The following is a 20,623-nucleotide window of genomic DNA, read 5'->3' on the forward strand; positions in this document are numbered from 1 at the left end:
TTATTCATGGTGTAGTAATCAGTTTACTTCTAAAAATAGATACAGAGACTGTTTTTCGTGAAGAAATAAACTTATTTTTGCTAGGGAGCAAGTTCTACTAAATTGATATAGTCATTGCATTTAAGAAGTTCTGTGACCTTTTTTACTACTATAATATGTAAATCGCATTTAAATCCACTTCTTTTAATTTTATATCTTTGTTAGAAGTCTCAATCTTGAAATATTTAGGATGATCATAGAATAATTAGTAAAAGTAGCGTGCAAGGGTAGCAATATTGGCAGACAAATTCGTGTTCCGGAGCTCTAAATTAAAATCATCTACAACTTGATTGTTTGCAAGAATTATATATTCATAAATATTATACTTTTAGCGTATTTTTGAAATTATGTTATTATTGAAACCTTTGAAATCTCATTTAAAAAGCTACCCGGGAAGTAACTTATTACTTTAACAAGAAGCGTAACGTTCAAGCTGTGGTAAATACTTGTGTTGTTTTTTTTATCATTTCTCACGTCTATCGTTAGAAGAAAACGAGGTGAGAGAAGTAATATTTAAAGTGGTTATAATAAGGCTTTTTCAAATGTTTATTGTCATCAAAAATATTTTTTTGACAGTTCGCAGATGTAGGCTTGAATAATACATTATTGTGTTTCCAAAAACAGCATTATTGTGCCTTAGAAAAGCGCAGCGAGATAGGGCCGAGGAAAAAGATCGGGAGTTCTGCGCTCGGTCTTACGGAGCAGAGCGGCCGATAATCTCCTCCGTCTCGCCGCGCTAATACCTAAGGCGCAGTACACTTTTAATTATTTATACGGTCAAGACTCCAAAGACTACTATGACATGTCGTTACATATAAACATTATCCTGTATTTAAAAATTAACTGTGTAACGATTTAATAATTAATACTAGTACTTACAAAATTTGACAAAGTTAATGAAGTCTCAACATTTAAATAAGAAGAAGAATAAGCTTGATCAATTAATTCTATCGATAGAATCCATAATGAAGTATACGAATGAATCCTATTTAATTTCATAAATGTTTATATCTCCACGACGCCGCCCAGGTCACGAGATAATAACTTCTCAATTATCACTATCGCCACGGCTTGATATTTTTACCATTCCACTATTTTTCTGCTTGCCGTGAATGCTTTCGTCATAGCGCGGCCATTTGTAATACAACACATATTTTAGACAGCAAGTTGTACTTGAAAATGTGTAAACATTACATAATATTTACATACATCTTTATGCATGTTTTCATACTAACTCGAAATTTTGGCTTATTATATGTATAGGTATATTATTTTTTTAATCACGTCTATAGCTTTTTATTAAAGACTTTATTGTAGAGCACCTAAATTCAGGCCAGGGTTGGCTCATGTCATACAGGCGTCTTCTATGCATGCTGGGTTATTTCTCATTGCAATATATTACAAATATTTAATCTTTTCATCATCATCTTCATTAATTCAGCCGTAAAAAGTTCACTGCTGGACAAAGGCACACGGAATTGCAAAAAGGTAGCTCGGAAGCGGCCAGCGTTCAGCGTCTCTTTCCGACCACTTTATGTGTTCACTTATCACGCTACACTTGCTGGTGTGTGTGATCTCTACTCCAGAAACATATGGCCCCAGTGAGCGTCTATTCTACGAGTTATCTTAGTCATTAAGTTAGTAATTATAAGCAGCGGTAGCCCAGCGGTAGACGACTGAGTCTTGCAATCATAGGTCACGGGATACAATCTTACATAGTTCACATTTTATGCATTGATGACATGGCATTTCCACAGCTTACAAATAAGTTTCTAAAGGACGGTCAGCAGAATTTTCTGCGTACTATAATTTGACACCTGCAATCGCCAAACAGGCGGCCAAGCGTGGCGATTATGGTATATCCCCCCATAGATGTCTCCGGAGAATTATGCCTTGCAATGGACATCTATGGGCTGAAATGACGACGACAATGGGAAATGTAAATTTTATGTATATAGGTATAGATGATATATTTATATATTTTATTCGCACATTTTCGAGAGGACAAGGCAAGTAGAACAAATTACACTCCGAATATTTAATATAATAAAACAACTCGTAAAAGTGTGAACTAATTGGATGCGCTGAGCTCTGTTACTACCTAGTGGCAAACGAGGCTTTATTTCGTCCACATTTACTAATGATTTCCGTTCATTATGTACAGTACAGATACTGTAACAATCAATGTGGTTTGTTAGTGTCTATAATTTTTGTATTCGTTTTAATATTCATTACTACTAATTGGATAAAATTCTTAAACAACGTTTTTGTTTATTGTTTAATTTATTTATGAAGTCTAGGAGAGAATCCTTTATTTTTGCACTACACAAGGCATTATAGTGTTTCAATTAGAAAATCGTAATAGTTATTAAAAATTGTGATTTTATAAAAAGTGGTTACATGTACAAAATCGGCACAAGAGTTTTCGTCGCTTTTGTCTAAAAAAGGCGAACACTTTCTTCAAGACACAAATTAGATTTTATTTTATTATATAAAGTAACGATATTAGTATAGCGTTGGCTAGTAATGACGTAATAAAGAAAGTCACAAAATACTAATTTATGTATATTAAATGAGTTTGCGAACATTTTCTTAAGACGTGCCGATAAAGCTATTCGTTTCTAACTTCGTCTAAGAGCGCGCGTTAAAACAAGGCTTTGCTTGCATACTATTGTAAAGTAACAAAATAATGGTAATTAACCCTCCTGTAACTACATTTTATACTAGTAAGATATTTTTTCTTGTTGTTAACATGATGCACATCTTTAGATATCTACATCCCTCAATTCAGTCTTTCCAATGTTTATAAAAAAATCTTCGTAAACCGCACCAGATAATTACAAAGTAATCTTTATTTACTTGCAATTAATGTCATTATTATTACGTCGGTAACGGTAAACTTATTTATACACACTCGATAATATCATTATATGACTACTTTTCAGCAACACGCCAAAAGTTTGTGGGTGACATTATATAATAAAACCTTGTAATTTTACAGTAAAACGGAACTTATCTACCCACTTCTGACTATCGAGAATGATTCTAAATAAAAATACGTTTTGCTTGTTATATACAGTTCAGTTTCAATTTAAACATATAATTTCTATATCATACTCTTGAGATTATTTATACTCGAGCGGGCCGCTAAATGAAAATACCTAAAGTACCCTTACGTAAATTGGGCCCCTAATTTTTCATCACAGGACTTGATTAGAGAAAACCTTCGTAATAAAATTGATACTTAGTTGTAATTTAATTTGTAATGTCGCTCAAAAAGAGGCTTATTAGTGCTTATTCATTGTAATGTGTATTTTGGAGAAGAAATCTTTATAAAACCAAGGACCATATTTTTAGTAAGTCAACTAAAAAAATCACTTATTTCGAGTACTACGTTTATAGGGGCGACACTGTTTCTAATATCGAGGTACATAACTTAAACCTCTGAAACGTATTGGAAGGTGTAAATGATCCACAAAGACCGCTTAATTCAATATTTTAAAAATACTTTGTTCACATCTCTCTTCATTTATGAATGATATATACGTGATGTTATATATAATTAGAAGAATACTAAACTGTAAGCACCACTTTAAATTTTTAATTGAAATTATGAAAAGCATTCAATGTTAAACGGATTAATGTTTCATTATCTAGCCGACGAACAATTTACTTAACGTCGGTCAACTATGACAGTTTTTTACGCCGCCGTTGCGTGGATGGGGTTGTAATGTGATAACACTTATCCGTTGTCGCGACGTGCAGGTAATGTGTTGGCCTCGCCCACACTTCTATTATATTTATTATAGCCACATTCTATTCGTCAGCTAATTGAATTGGATATGAAGTCAAACGTGAATTTTAGCTTTTTTTAAATATTACAGAAATGACAAACGAAAAACCATATTAAATATCGATAAGTTACTTTAAATAAAGTTTTGTATCGAAGATAATGATAAATTCATAGTTTTCTTTGCCACCTTCATTTGTGCAAAATGTGATGCCTTTTGTTTTATTGATTACTCTTATTATTCAAAGTGTCTCGTCCTTTCCAGCGAGAAAGTAGAAAATTTATTAATACTATCTGTATTTATAAACGATATGTTTTATAAATGTAAATTTCTTCTATTGTTTAAAAGCTACGTATAAGACAAATAGTTTATTTGAATTACATGATTAATGACTATAAGAATTGGTGTATAATATTCAGTTAACAATTACGTTTGTGCGTATGAAATAAGGTAATTACCGAGCATTATCTTTAATTTTGAGAAGATTGTATTTTTACTTAATAGTGTAAGCAATGGGCAGGTAAACGTTTATCTTGAATTTTCATTCGGATTCGGACGGTAATCGAATAAAAATTAGTAGAGTTTTTATCTTTTCTTACCCATCAAACATTGGGCAAAGGATTGAACTGTAATATTATGTATTCTTCTGTTATTCCGTAAATTATAAAGTTATTCATAAAACATTAGTTTGTTTATTCTGGTATCTAATTATCACTTTTTTACACAAAATCTAATTAATTATGTTAATAGAAACGTTATACGTATATTGCAACTTGTTAACGGCGTCTCAATTACTCTGTGCTAATAGTAAACGATTCATTCCGTTTGATTAGGCATCAGTAACACGACATAATATTCGTTTTGTAGATTACACTGTTTTAAAAGAAGTCTAAGATTTTTTTAAGTATACTATAATACTAATACTTTATTACTTTTTAATGCTTTTAATTAATATTAATGTTTCAACATAAACCACTTTCACTTGTTATAATGTGTCGTTATTTACATTAATGTGTTTCTTAGCAATAAATTTCGAAATTATTGTTATTACTATGTATCTTGAAATTCAAATGATAACAGAAGTTTTAAATATCTAATATTTGATACTTGTAATTTAAATCACAGTCGCTGAAATTGTTTAATCCCACGGCGCTGGTAAAGAGATGTCAACTGTAAGGATATTAATGCAAGTGATGCAGACGGGAAGTGGGAGCAAATTGAATAGCGTGATCATTGTACCGGATCATATGACGGGTATCCACCTAGCGGTGGGTGACTTCGTAACTGAATCGCCGTAGGGTGGAGGCGTCTGATTAACCTCCACGTAGCCCGTCTGGCATATTATTTTATTTATGATATACCTTTAGCTAAATACTGCAGCAGCGCTTGCATCTATAGTACGCAACGAACTTTATGTTATTCATTTATTCAAATTGTTATACACTTAATATTTTTTTACAGTCACTACTTGTGTACTCCGTGAAGGAGAATGCAAGAAAAACTAAATTTGATAGACTCATTTTCTATTGCGGAGTTCATAGCCGGAAGCGTACATTTTAAACTTATTTATATATATCAGCGAGGTTGAGGGGCAATAACAACTCACGGGTCAGAGTAGTTGTATGATTGCTTCAACTGAACCAACAAGCTTTCTAGTTGAGAAACAAATTATTTATTTGCAATTTTATCAGATATTATTATCTGCGTTTTACTTTTTTCCTACAAGAATTAATTTTACTAAATATGTACTAGGGTCTGAGGCTACAATGCTCGTTATAATTTGAACATCGTTTAGTTAGTCGCTGTAGGGTACATGTTCCAGTCAATCCGACCCAAAACAGTGTAACAAAGTTGCAACATTTCCGGTAGACGAAATATTCATCATTATCATCACCATTTCAATCAAACGACGTCCATTGCTGGACACAGTCCTCTCCCAAAGATTACGAGAAGGACCGGCTGTCCACCGTGTGGTTAGACGTCCTGCGCTGCACTTACTGGTCCGTGGTCTTCGCTCCAGGACCTTAAGGCCCCAGCCGCTATATGTTCTGAGCGCTGTGTGACCTATCCGCTTTAACTTGCCAATCGGATGGACTATGTCGATAACATTTGTTTATTAAATATTAAGTGAATCGCATAACCGTCACCGAGGCCCAAATAATTTATTTTATTTTAAAATTATATTGTAATCTCATTAACTTTATCAAGCATCTACCTGTCATCCCAAACATTATTTACAGTTTCATAACAAATAAATTTATTTATTGTAATGAATATGTTGAGTTATTTCTTTATATTGTTTTGTAAGGGAAGTCTTTGCGGCTATTACAACTTGTCAGGTTATTACAATTTTATTTTTTAGAGCGCACTTCTATGTTCAAGACGACAGACGGCACCATATTTTTTAATTATCGATCGTATATCGATATGTAATCGTATATGATATGTGTATTAAATATAAAGAGAGATGTCAGTCCACTTTTCACATCAAATAAATGTACGTTTACGGCAACGTTTCTAACAAGCATATGACCTACATCAGTTAATCATTCAAGATAAAAATAATTAAAAAGAACATGGTAAATATTACTTCCATACTCTTTGATTGCTAAAATGTTTCTCAGTGGCAGTACGAAACTATATCCTAATTTTAATATGTTAATGCCATTTTTGAATATTTTTAACAGTTCGGTTGATTATGGGTATAAAAAACCTTGGTTTTACACTTATTTTTTTCATGATTATGTTTTCTTTTTAGTATAAGGTTATATACATTAATTAACAACACTAAAATATTAAAATGAGCAATACATTCATCCCCTTTAAAGCAATATAACCAAACACCCTGTATGTTAATAATGTTGATACTGCTCGTATCTAATTATATAATTAGAAATCAAAAATTCAATAATAAGAAATCAATAAAGTCTAAGACGTTTGGAACATCTAATAAATAGGTTTGATGAATTTAAATTGGCTTAAAATAAAAGTTTACGAAATTCACCTACTTATTTATTACAGTTATTGATAGAAACAAAATACCATTAACAGGTATTTATATATCCTTTTAAACAGTAAACAGTATAAAAAACTAACTACTAATAATACTATAGGTTGTACTTTAAACGTTTATTGGGTAAAATTATTGTAAGAAATTAACATTTGAAATCATTGACAGACGAATGCTTTTGTATTACATGACTGACAAGATCACCTGAATTATGAAAGCGATCGGTACATACACCACAAAAATAATCGGTTTTATTATTATTGTGGACTTTGATTAAATGTCTTTCCAGACTTATTTTTGTCGTAAACAATTTAGGACAGTGAATACATCTGACCCCACCTTGGGAATGTTTGTGCAAAACATGGCTTTGCAGTGCCGGTACAGAATTAAACACACGTTCGCACCAGCTGCATTCGGTGGCGCCAGGTGGATGAATGAAAGCCATATGGTTGGTCAGGCCACGGGTGCTCATAAACGTTCTTTTGCAAACGTTACAATAATACTTCTTTTGGTCAGCATGTTTGTACTTGTAGTGGTTGCGAAGAGCTAACTGCGAATTAAATATCTTTCCGCATACTTCACACGGGGCATCAGCCTTGCTACAACATGCGCCATGCTCTTCTAACATTTCAATGGTAGGAAATGTTCTGTAACAGGCCTTACAACGATGTTCGTATCGATGCATGTAGCGTATATGCTTTTGCAGGCTCAACAACGAAGAATACTTTTTATTACACGATATACACTGAACTTCAACATCGTTTTCCGGATGTTTAAGCATGTAATGCATATGCAAAGTGTTAGCATTTTTATACAATTTTCCACATCGAGAACAAGATTGCCCACCTTTTTCCGCCGATTCTTCATTTACACCGCTTAAAATGTCTTGTAATACTGCAGTGGATGATCGAAGATGTTCATCTATAATATCGGAATCTAAACGCACAATATCCACTTCAATGTTTGCTTCGCTTAAATTCATGTTATATATTGAAAATCGTAACAATAAGTACAAATGTTTACTAAAACGTTTTTCACAATCCTTTCAAGAAATGTCAAAAACTGTTCAATAAAAAAAAGAGTCGCGGTAAAAAAATTATGTTTATTTTTAATTCGGAAAGTTAATGTCATTTTCGTAAACTTACTGGCCAGGCTGATTTTATTTTTTTATCGATAATTTTTTTCGATTGGTAATTTTTATTATTTGTCATTAGACATTACACCTTAAAATGATTATGACGTAATAAAAAATAAAAATTAAAGGGATAAATGTCGAAAACAATAATTAGTCAAATAAATAATTTTACACACTATTTGTACCGACAAACTTAATACTGTCAAATGTTATTGACTATACGTAAATATAATTTGATTCAAAGACATCAATTACTTTTATTGATTTAATGTCTGAATAAAAAATAACGATTAATTACAAAAACATAATTCAATACTTCATTAAAAATTATTTTAAATTTAGTGTACCCTTAGACAAAAAATGTGATTAAATTTCCAGTGTAATGTTTTTTAATTTACTCACTGAGAAAACTTTCCAAAATAATAAAAACAATCCTTTTCTTTAGCTATGTGTTAAAGGGTGATGTTTCCAATTACCCCGGAAAAATTGATTAATAATGTTAAATACCTTATATTGATTTATCTTTTCTATTACAATTCTACAGGCCAATAACTTCCGTCCGTACAAAGTCTGAAGGGACAAACTGTAAACAATAATTAATTTTAATGTGTAGTAATAGGCATTTTAAAAATACTTTTTTTTAATTTATTATGATGTTAATATGTAATGATGTTTATAACATAAATAATCAAGAATTTGTTTCGTGTTTGGAACTATGCGATCATTGGTTTTCGGATTATGACGCTGATGAAGTAGTAGGTCTATCTCGTTATTTCGTTCTCTTTTGTAGTCAATTTGTTATTTTATAGAAAAATAATTAAAAAACGGTTTCTTTATTATTCAATGTCTTTTCTCCGCTAAGTAAAATCATTGAACTGGTCTTTATCGGTCTTGGTCGTGGGAAGTCTTTTTGCAAATAATATATAAATATGCTTTTACACTTGTAATAAAATCTCTTCCGCCGTGTTATTTGTATTTGACTGGTTTTAGATGACATTAAAAAGATTACATTAAAAATATATAAACAAGTCAGTAAATTTTAGTTCGATTTATTTTTCATTTGTTTTACTTTCTGTCAAAATGAATAAATCGAATGAAAAAATTCAATGTTTTAAAATTTTACATATCACAAGCGCCTCTCTATGATCGCCGGTTACAGCTGGAACGAAAAGACCGAAATTAATCAAAAGAAGGAGTGTAGTCTTTCATCATGATAACGCTAAACTGCAAATATATTTAGGCACTCGACAAAATTTAAGAGAGTTTGGCTTGGATGTGATATCTGTCGGTGATATCGTTTGTCATATAGCCTTGACGTTGAACGTTCAGACATCAACCTGTTTTTAATTTCTTCAGAATTATTTAGGGTCAGGTTAACACCAAGAGAGGACTGTCGAAATTACTTGTCGCGTTATTAATAATCTGAAATTTTCTACACCAACGGCATAATATGATAACTTACAAGATGGAAAAAACTATAGTTGTAAATTAACATTGAAAAAAAAAACATTTCCCGTATTTTCATGTTAAATGCGAAGAAAGTTTTTTTCTTGACCATGTTTATTAAACTGTTTTTTTGTGAACTGAAATAAGTATATTATAAATCAAATATTTTTTCCAGTTTTACAAAACTAATCTAATATTGATATGATATCGAAGAAAATAAAAAAACGCTCCTGCATTCTGTGTCATGCTATGTACACATATGAATTTATCGCTAGTCGAGTATATATTTACACTTGGGTTTCGTTCGATGCGTCTGTGACTATTGACAGGCGCAGTGAACAGTGGATAAGTTCTTGTCTCGACAATTATAACAAAGCCAATGTTCACGGCGTGCATGTCGGTAAAATGTGGTTGCGGCTGTGTCAGGTTTCCACCTTTATACAATCTAATACGAGAACAAAAGCAAACATAGATAAATGGCATTGTTTCCATTACGGTATTTGTTCTGATAGATAGTCGCCCACAATGAATGTACAAGTTTAAACGTTATTTAATAGTATGACTAATATTAATTACAACTTTATTAATGAGCAAGTCATTATAAAAACAATTTAGTCAAATTGGAAAAATTAATTTAGCGATTAAAATCGTAAACAGCCCTGGAATCGAGAACCGCTTAGATCATAAAGGCAAATTATGACAATAGTAATTATTGATAATTGCTTTCATTGGGTGCGAAAAACGCCCGGTTCCAAATTTAAGTTGGTTTCCTTACGTGGCCGTTTGCTTTTGTGTGCGAGTGTAAGCGAGTTGGTTACGTGTGTGGTTTCTTTATCGCGTCGCAGTGAGGTCCGCCGCAGCCCTACGTTCGCCGCCTGGAAGGACCAACAGGCGACTCACACGGAACGAGAGTCGATACCATTCGGGTGAGTCATATAAAGACATACGTTATAATGAACTTATCGTTCCATGCTCAAACTGGCAAGAAGTGTATGTGTAAGATCGCTCTAGGATTATTTATTACTTGTTTGTATGCGGATGCACTATTACAGAATTATTTACTCACAAATTTTGAAAATCATTTTTAAATCATTTTACCAACTGTTTGATTTATTTAACTTTCTTATATTTATTAAGTTTTTATTTTATTTATAGATAACATTATTCACTGTTATAAAAAAAATTGAATCTATTACATAAACTTATTACTCACATTTTCGTTACTCGTAAAATACAATGATGTATGTGGGTATTAATTTATTAATTCTACAAGCGTTTTTTTGACCAACAGACAAGTTTTCTGAATTTTTTAGAATTATATTGTTGCATATAAATATTTACGTTAACTTGAAAACGTAACACCTAAACCTTTAAAAGCAAGCACCAGTTTACAGTCTACTGCTCTCTGAGCCTTCTTAACAGAAACTTGGTTAACTACGCACAGGCTCCAATATAAAAACACCTGTTTTTCATGTCGTGCGATCATTAATTCAATATTTTATGTATTTAATTTAAAGCAGAAACATAAAATCTTCATTATAAAAACTAACCGTATTTTTAACAACATCATTAGTTTTTAAATTTAACTTATGTTTTAAATAATAATAATTTATTCATAACATTAATTAATAACATTCGGTTTTTATTTAATAACCTATTTTTATTAATTACTAATAATCCTTTCCTGTTTTAGTGTTTTATCTACACTATTTATATAAATGACAAATGTATGATAAAACTACTTCATATATATTGGATTGTTCGGAAAGTAATTTTGTTTTTTTTTTTATATAAATGAAAGACGATGTTCGTATTATTAATAAATATTTTATTAAATTTAATGCCTTCTTACTAGTAGTAGCAGCGTGACTTCACGCTCATAAAATTTAGGGTCTTTGCAGACAAAACACTGATCTGTGTCTTCATGAGGTGAACGTAACAAATAATAACCGGAAGGCGCCATATCTGAAGACTATAGGTGTGGTAGTTTATCTCATTCAACCTGCAAAAGCTTTTAGCGAGTGACCAAACTTATGTGACGTCTCTAATTATCTTGGTGGAACACTACAATTTTTCTGTTTATTTATTCTGGCCTTTTCTATTGAAGTGCATCATTCTGTTTATTGAGTTGGTTACAGTAGAATTACGAATTAATTGTTGCGTTCTTTAGTAAAAGCTTAAGACAAAAGGTTCCTTTAAAATTTCACCAGACAAACAACACCTTTTTTTGATGGATATTGCCTTTCGAAATGTTTTGAGCCGGTTCATGTTTTCTGGTCCATGGTCTCTTGCGTTTGACATTGTTGTATACAGCGCATTTTTCGTTCCAAGTAATGATGCGCTACGAAAATGGATCATTTTCGTGACGTTTTAGAAGCGAATCACAAACTTCAACGAGACGTCACACAAATTTCTCTCCATAAGGATATGGGGAACGTATGGGTTCCTGGGTCTAACCTCGAAGCTCGATTTATGTATCGAGGTTCGAGGCTAGGCCCAGGCCTTTCAAGTGGTCATAAACAGTTAAAATCGATGAACTTAACCTCTTACCAATCTTAATTTTGCAAACCAGTTCTGGCACTGGCGTAATGTCGACACATGTTCTCCATACACATCGGTTAATTTCTTTCTGGCTTGAACAGCATTTTACATTTTCTATAGTAAAAAAAAGTAAAATGCTCTCCATATTTAAAAGGACACCAACCAAAAACTACTGCGCAAAATAAATTTAAGTTTTTCAGACGCAAACCATGCTTCATCACCTCTCAAAACACATAATTATTATGCGGCTTTTAAGTGTAAAGTTGGGATCAAAAAATACAATTAAATCCTCTGTCGGTATAAAACACAATTGCTTTTCAAACAACCTAATATATTTTCTTATATATAAGGTATTATTATTTTTATTTTTCACTAATTCTCTAGAACCTCAAGCCCGAGAAATTTAAAATATTAAATATAAGAGCCATGTCATTAAAAATGCATGTAAATGTCATAAGTCCAGAACTTGTGCAGAATATTCATTTGAACGTTAGCATTTAATAAAAATAGTTATTTTTAAGTTGCACCTGTAGAAGACACTGTCGGCCACGCGAAGCGAGCGGAGGCAGGTTGTACCATATACATATTTTTAAGAAACATGTGTTTACGATTTTTTACAATTTCAACACTCTAAACCTTGGTAAACAAATAAGCTATTTTGTATTTTCTTATCATTAACTCCTGTATCTTCTTTGTGTACTTGTTCTATGTAATAATTTGACGATCGCTGATGTGCTCGTTATCTTATTTATTATTTTTGGTTAGAAAACTATATTGGACTTCTAATTCAAAAATAATATGTGCTGAACGTCCAATCGAGCTTTAAACATTTAAAGTTATGTTACCACCTAAACCCTTAAAACATTTCTGAAATAGAACAGTATCAATTCCTAAAATGTTAACACCTGTCTGCTAAAGACACCCAAAGTGAGTTAAATGTTTTAGACTGGTTTGTACAAATTTTTTGTGCAGTGGTTTTACCAATCCTTATAGATTACGTGCAAAATAAAATATGAATCGCGGGTAATTAATGAACGAAGTTATAGTAAATTTACTTATTTAAAAAGATATATTAAATAGCATATAGATTTTTATGGAGGACTCGAGCACAGATATTTAAATAAATTTTCTTTTTTTTTTCTTTCTAGGCGATTATTTCGCTATACTATTTGTAATACAATAGAATATAAAATAATCGTTATTGGTTCTAACTAAAATAGCCTTTCGTGCGAAACAAAGTAAGAAATATCAAAAACTGCCTTATTAAAAAATACAATGCATCTTCGGTAATTATACAAAGCTAATTATGATCCATGTGCGTACATAGAACAATGTTGCGTTATCAATGGACTTTGTACAACACAGCATTTGAATTTTCCGCAACAATAATTTAATTTTAACATAGCCTGTGTCTCTTGTATATGTTAGACAAATCTATCGTTTTTATAATATATTATTTACAAATTCAAACAATTCTTATAATTACGAAAAATACAGAAAAATTGTGCATTAAGAGAATTGAGATTATTTTATAAGTAGACGCAGAACTCTTATAAATATATTAGTTTGCTGCTATTAACCAAATCAGAGTCTAACTTGATTGTGTCACTATGTAGCTTGTCATACCGTTATAAATAGCAGAAGTTACATATTTTTATGAAATAACAAGTTACCAGTGATATCTTTCTCACGCTGTGATAGTATCATGTCTTCATGTCAGCCGATAGACGTCCACTGCAAGGCTTAGATTTCTTTTAAAGATCGCCACGATGACCGATCTTGTGTTGTGCGTATCCAACGACCTCTTGCCATTTTAACTATCACGACGGACCACCCTGTGGGGCACATACCCGCGCGACCTCTACAGGCTCATGGTTGCCTTACGAGAACCTTTCGGCGGAATCGACCGGCGATTACAGTTTAGTTGTCTAGAGTTAATTTGGTAAAAGCGAAGATTTATTTAAATTTCATCATAATTTCAGCCACAAAACGTCTGCTGCTTGACATAGGCCTCGCCTCCCTTATAAATCTTGTAGGATCTTTTGGAAGCCAGCATCCAACATTCATAAGGACGTCTAGTTCACCTTATGGGTGGATGGCCTATATTGCAGTTGGTCCGTGATTTTGACTGCGGAACGTTAAGACCATAGCGGCCATCTATTCTACGAGCTATATGGCCTGCCCAATGCAACTTCAACCTGATTAAACAGTCATCGTCGATCAGCGCACCTCATCAACATTTTTATGTATTCTACATGTTTATGTAACGGACAATGACGAAAACTCATTAAATACTCTCAAGTTAACTTATGAAAGGGAAATACTTTTGCGATATAAATTTGTAATCACTACGCTAAATAAATGTTTTTTATTTTTTAATTCGCCTCTTAAATTAACGAAAGTTTATTTTAGTTAGGAATATGAGCTAATGTACTGTCTTTGTTTCGAACGGTAGTAGTACTACGTAGTTAATAAAATTTCTTGCGGGGCTTCCTCTACTCGTGGGGCTTTTATTACTGCATGACATACTTTCTTAAGTGTTGAATTGACACAAGTGGCTGTGATTGCAGAGTGTGTATGTTTATTCAGATGCACGTTTATACATAAATTCTCGCCAGTTTATTTTATTGCGATTCTATATCATTTTTTTTAACACCCTTTAAGCTAAACAAGTAAATGAGACATAAATAAAACACGTGATTTGAATTCAGTGCGTATTTTAATTCAAACTGAAGTAATAATATAAAATTATAACTTTGTCATCACTAATGTTTGATTTGATGAGAAGCATGTCAAATGCAAATCTGATATTATCAAGCTACTATATCAGTTTTCGTTTTGTTTTCCTTATTCATACACTATTAAATAGATGCGCAGGATTTTCTATTATAAAAGACTATGTTTCACCACATTATAGTCGTCATGCCACACATGCCATCCGAGATAACTTTAACAACATTTAACTTTGTTATATACCAATTTTGGTTATAAAGTTATTTTTTCTGTAAATAGCATAAATTGATTGTAAAAAATCAAAAAGCTGGGTGTTATAATTTCGGGTTCATTCAAAAGAGTGAATCAACTTGGATATTGAATCCCTATTGCTTGCGAGATTGAATTCGATTCCTACCTATTTGTCAGCCGTCCTGAATTAATTAACTTTTTTGTGTTCTGAAATTTTTCTTTTTATTTTAAAAATTAGGTTTTCTATAAAATGTAATCTACTTTAAAGTAAGCAAACTGATATTATCCAAGAAATACTCTGCGTCTCCCAAACATTTTAGATACAAGTGTTGGCGGAGATTCTTCTATAAGCGCTAATGTTTTCCGAAGTGGTAGTAACGTTAGCGAGGTAATGGCAACCGTCCGAGTCTAGGTTTGGCCCTCTTGAGTGTTCTTGAGTCGGAATGACAGGGTGATAGGCCAGAATCAGGTACCGAGGGCGTACCCAATCCGGTGAAATTTTAGTATAAAGCAACCCGAATCGAGACTTCCCAGGTAGGCCTAGAGCTTCGCTCTTCGCACGGAACCTGCAAATGCTTCTTGGACAGCAGTGCAAGTCAAGTGATAAAAAAACTGAAGCTTCGAATTGAATTTAAACGAAATATATTTATTATCTATTTTAAAGATAAAATATCATTAATGAAAAATATCGATTGATTAATGACAGTCAACATGGGTTTAGTTACCAAGATAGACTTACGCTGTATTCGACTTATGACTTTTTCGTTAGAAAAAAAAGAAGTATTAGATTTAAATTCATAGCAACTTCAACTTAATGTTGCTTGCGGGTTGGATACGGATGGATTTTATCCGTGGTTGGTCCATTCGACCAACCACGATGGTCCATAGAGCGTTGAATAAATATTTGCAAAGGTATGCAACGACTTTATGTTAATTATTTTCAAGTTACATTTTTAATAACAACTATTTATAGTTTTAACTGTGGATAGTTTTGAAGTTTACTTAACTTCTTTTATTATTTAAGCCGTTGATTTTATATGAGTATTGCATCGTGCCTGTAGGTATAATATTACATTATAATGCGTTGAACAAACTTAATCAAATTGTCCAGTATTCATTTATTTAGCCCATTTGTTAAAATTTTTGCTGGTGTAAATGTTTACGATCACGCAGTGAAGGCTATTTTCAAAAAAATGGACCCATTAAAAATTATTAACTGGCGTATACAAGCTAAAGTGACTTAATGCAAAAATTATATCGATTTAATTTATATACTATATATTTTATTCAATATTACTATACGTCATTTAATTGATGAGTAATAATACTTAATCTTTTTTAATTTAAGTTCACATTTTTTGATGTCCAACGAAATTTTATTTTTTCTTCACATAGCTAATAAAGTTCCAAAAATATCGTAGACGATCCTTTTCTTAGTTATTGAAAGTATTTGATTAAATAAATCTTATTACAGCATTCAAGAGATTTTAGTTGATCGAAGTATGTGGACTTGATTACTTGACTCATTTATTAGTTAATAATAATATATCATATTCTTAATATATTACTTTTTAATCTTATTATATCACAGAGGAATACTATATCATTTTTACTTCTAATGACTAATATTTAAAAAATTGTCTAGAACCCTTCTAACTAAAGTTATCTAATTGAATTCTAATACATCGATCATATTTTGAAGTAATATACGTATTAATTGATTATTGACCTTTGATCAAGTTGTGAACACTAAGCCATCGAATTTCAAACATCATTCCATTTTTGTTTATTTTTCCATTAGTGCGATTCTCAGCTGCAATACAATATCGGTATTGTATTTGCAAATTTTTTTGCATACGATATCGACCTATCTTTTAAATTTTTTTATTTCTTACATTTGTGTACATAAAATAAGTCACGAGTTTTACATAAATTATTAGCCAAGTTAAATGAAACCAGTAATTTATGATGGACGCTAAACATTCAATGAATTATTCATTAATGAAGTCAGTTATCGATATAGCTTATTTGATGTTATGGTCCTTAAGAATAACGAAGTCGGACTTTTACAGATACTCTATAGAATATCAAAAAATAAGTTTTACCTTCAGGACAGAAACGCCTATACTACTTTTTTGTTTTGGAATGAGAGAATAGTTTGCAATGTTGTCTTTTTTTTATTTAGTTGCTTCGATAACTTATTGTGAAAAAAAGTTTTTAAATTTATGACTACTTATTTCTTTAATATAATAAAAATATACAACGATATCGCAAGACTAAATATTATATGACATTTCTTAGATATATATTACGTCCTGTCATGCTGTTTTTTGGTTTTGGTGGACGATAAATGTTCATCTTCGAACAGGTATTTCAATTTTCTGTGTAGTTGAGATGAGAAAATAAATTTGTTGCTTTTCTATATTTTCCACAATTATTCCATTTTCGAAAATTTCTTACGTTAACACGTTTTCGTATTCTTCCTAACCCGCAAGCTCACCATAGACATATAAGGCTTTGATACTATCATCTAACAATTTTACTGCCTGATGAGGAAGATATGGTTTAATAAATTTAATTATTTTTTATCACGGGGTCAGTTTGTTTCTAATGTATCCAGTGCTTATGTCTGCTTCTTATTAAAATTTTCAAAATGCAATTGTATGTTTAGTTTATTATGCTTGTTAATTATTTTGCGTTGTGCGGATATTTCATTGTCATTTATAAATTACTTATAAATTATAGCAATTATAAAAAAGATTTTTTATGTACGTTGAAACTAAAATGATTTTTGGATATTGCAGAAGTAAGGCAGGAGGCGGTCCAGCAAGCGCTCGCAGAAATGCAAAATCGGCCTAAGCCGTCTCTGCCAATGCCATCCAAAAGGACGTCAATGATGGCCAAGAGTCCAGACAGAGAGAGACACGATCTTTGTGAGTACGATTTTTTTGATATCATAAAATTATCAAAACGAATTGACATAACAGTTATTTATATGCGGAACTTTCAAAAGATTGGTGCCATCTAACACCACTGACTGAGGTACAAAATCTTGTGTTGTATAGTGTTAATTGTAAATAAATAACATGTTATCTGTCGACGGATCTCTATCTATGGTAACAGACGGGGCAAGCTAGTGCAACCAGCAGCAATTGGGGCCAAGGGTCCTCGAGTAGCGACCACGAGCCGGTAGACGTGGCGTGGGTAAGGTCCCCCACTAAGTTGATCAACAATGTAGTCAAAGTCGTTGGATGCGGGCAGCACAAGAACGGACATAGTGGCAATCTTTAAAGATGGCCTGTGCCTTGCAGAGGCCCTTTATCGGTTGTCATGATGATGGTGATAAATCTAAAATGAATCTAGTCGTTACAAACTCTTCTGCATTATATATTATTGACGTATCTATAAGAAACACGAAGTTGAGTCGGAATAAAAATGAATGATGTATGGAAAATATCTTGTGTAAGCGACCACGAGCCGGTAGACGCGTTGATGGTAGGCCACTAGTATTAAAAGTCGCGGATAGTTGTCAACGTGGCGAGGCCTTGCAGTGGGCGTCTGTCAATCGACATGATAACGATAGATCTAATCCAGCCGCGACAAACTTATCTGCATTTAATATAGATTTATCCAAAACAAACACGAGAGTCAGGAGAACATTGAATGATGTATGCATAATATTTTATAGCATCTAGTTCCGATGAAGACTCCTGCGCAGGGGACTCGGAGCTACCTCCGCCCCCAGAGCTGGGCTCGCCGCCTGCACGCCGCCCAGCTGCTGCGCACCCGCGAGCACTCCCACACCCACTGCCACAACTGCATCATCAGCGTGACAAGAAACACGCAATAAAAGAAAGAACTGAAGTTGACTTGTCGGAAATTAGCGCCCTTCTACCAGCCTGTAAGTGTGACATGTTCCAATTTTTTTCTTTGCCTAACTTCCTGCCAGAACTCTTCCAATATGGGAGAGAGATGTGTTTTCCAATATGAAAGCTACCTGTGATTTATTATTTAGAATATTATAAAATGGTGATACTGTGTATGCTTCATTATTCATATTGTCATTGTTGTCTAGAAACAACGTGGTAAATATATAATAAGTAAGTATCAGAAAGTATAATTATGTATTTACGTGTCTATTAAAATGAAACTATAATTTCTCTCAATTTCTTTTTGGTCGTGTTTATCTGCCATGTTAATATCTATATCAAACTTTTTATGTAACAAACTTGTTGAATGCTTATGTAATATGTCAACACATAATGTAATAATTACTTATGCACGTATTAATGCAAACAAACATATTTATATTCAAATACTTGAAAGAAATCTACGTTACGTATCTAAATGTGCAATATTTTAGAGAAATAAATTAAATTCGTTTTCATGTTTACTTGCTTTTTTTATTATTCTAATAAATTTATATCGTTAACATAAGAAAGTTTTTAAGAGAAACTAATTGATTTTGTTAGATATACAGCCTGATGTGACGCACACTACATCTGGTGCCAGAAGGGGAGGAGCTCTAGTCGCAGACAGAGTTCAGTGTTACACACAACCTGAAGATACTGGAACAGGCACTGGGAGGTGGAAGGTAGGATTATTCAGTTGTTAAAAAATATAAAATGAATAGTTTCGAAGTCCAATATGTAAATTTTTCCCTGTTTTACCCGTAAATTTACATTATTATATTTATATATATTTTACCTGTAGGTATCGGCCAAAATCCAGCAATTACTCAATACGTTGAAGCGACCAAAGCGTCGCCCACTCCCGGAATTTTACGAGGATGACGACATTGAGCTCGAGATTGCTGCAAATCCCAAAGATCCGAATGCACCGAAACCTGAGGGTGGCACAATGACACCGGCAGTGGGGGAGCAGCTTGTTGTGCCTGCTGGTCTACCGAGGAATCTAGAAGCTGCTTTGCAGAGATACGGAACTGCATCATTTAAAGCGAACGTTGCAACTGTCCTTGATCCTAATGGGAAACTTAGCAATTCTCTAACATACGGTACGTTGAATTATTTTTAGGAACTTTTTTTACGGCGCAAAATAGGTGAGTATGATTAACGTTTTAATAAAGCAATCGTGAAACGTTTTTTTCGATAAGTTGATTAATTGGCACTTAAGTTTTTTTTGAGCTTTTTGCGTTTCTATTGTGCAATATTTGGAGTAATAAATATAAAAAAATGTATTTGTATACATTAAAATTAATGTGAATTTTCTGTTTAACAACAGGTAAACTGCTCAGCCGTTCTCTTAAAATTGCCTACGCCTTGCTTAATAAGACATTCACATCAAAAAGTAGCAGTGGAGGACCGCTAACTGGAGACAATTCAATCAAACCGGGAGATCGCGTCGCTTTGGTTTATCCAAACAACGACCCCATAAACTTTATGAGCGCTTTTTACGGCTGCCTTCAAGCGGGCGTTGTACCAGTTCCCATTGAAGTTCCATTGACTCGAAGAGATGCTGGGCTTCAACAAGTCGGGTTTCTGCTCGGGTCCTGCGGTATCCAATATGCCCTGACATCGGACGCATGCTTGAAAGGTATAGTACTAATTTCATACACATTAATCTTTACTGTTTGTACTTTAAATTATTAATATCTACTAACATTGCACGACATACAACTTATATGGAAATACCGAGTGATTAGTATATGTGTAGAAGTTTTAGAGGGGTGAATGTATA

General features: G+C 32.7%; 1 protein-coding gene across 6 annotated transcripts in view; it reads left to right on the plus strand.

Annotated features, from left to right (window-relative positions):
* Positions 1–20,623, plus strand: part of DIP2 (disco-interacting protein 2) — a 69,769-nt gene that overhangs the window by 30,581 nt on the left and 18,565 nt on the right. For 4 of the 6 annotated variants that reach the window (XM_068764816.1, XM_068764982.1, XM_068764901.1 and 1 more), the window contains 5 exons: positions 17,731–17,859; positions 18,615–18,827; positions 19,399–19,520; positions 19,640–19,940; positions 20,168–20,479. In XM_068764816.1, the coding sequence (XP_068620917.1) occupies positions 17,731–17,859; positions 18,615–18,827; positions 19,399–19,520; positions 19,640–19,940; positions 20,168–20,479 (1,077 nt within the window). Of the gene's footprint in view, positions 1–10,266; positions 10,348–17,730; positions 17,860–18,614; positions 18,828–19,398; positions 19,521–19,639; positions 19,941–20,167; positions 20,480–20,623 lie in introns of all 6 variants that reach the window. The other 2 variants (XM_068765066.1, XM_068765230.1) reach the window with 1 other exon arrangement.

This window comes from Battus philenor, unplaced genomic scaffold, assembly GCF_028537555.1.
Source record: "Battus philenor isolate CCGP_79_NKW_IND1 unplaced genomic scaffold, ilBatPhil1.0.hap1 SCAF_1, whole genome shotgun sequence".
Lineage (NCBI taxonomy): Eukaryota > Metazoa > Arthropoda > Insecta > Lepidoptera > Papilionidae > Battus > Battus philenor.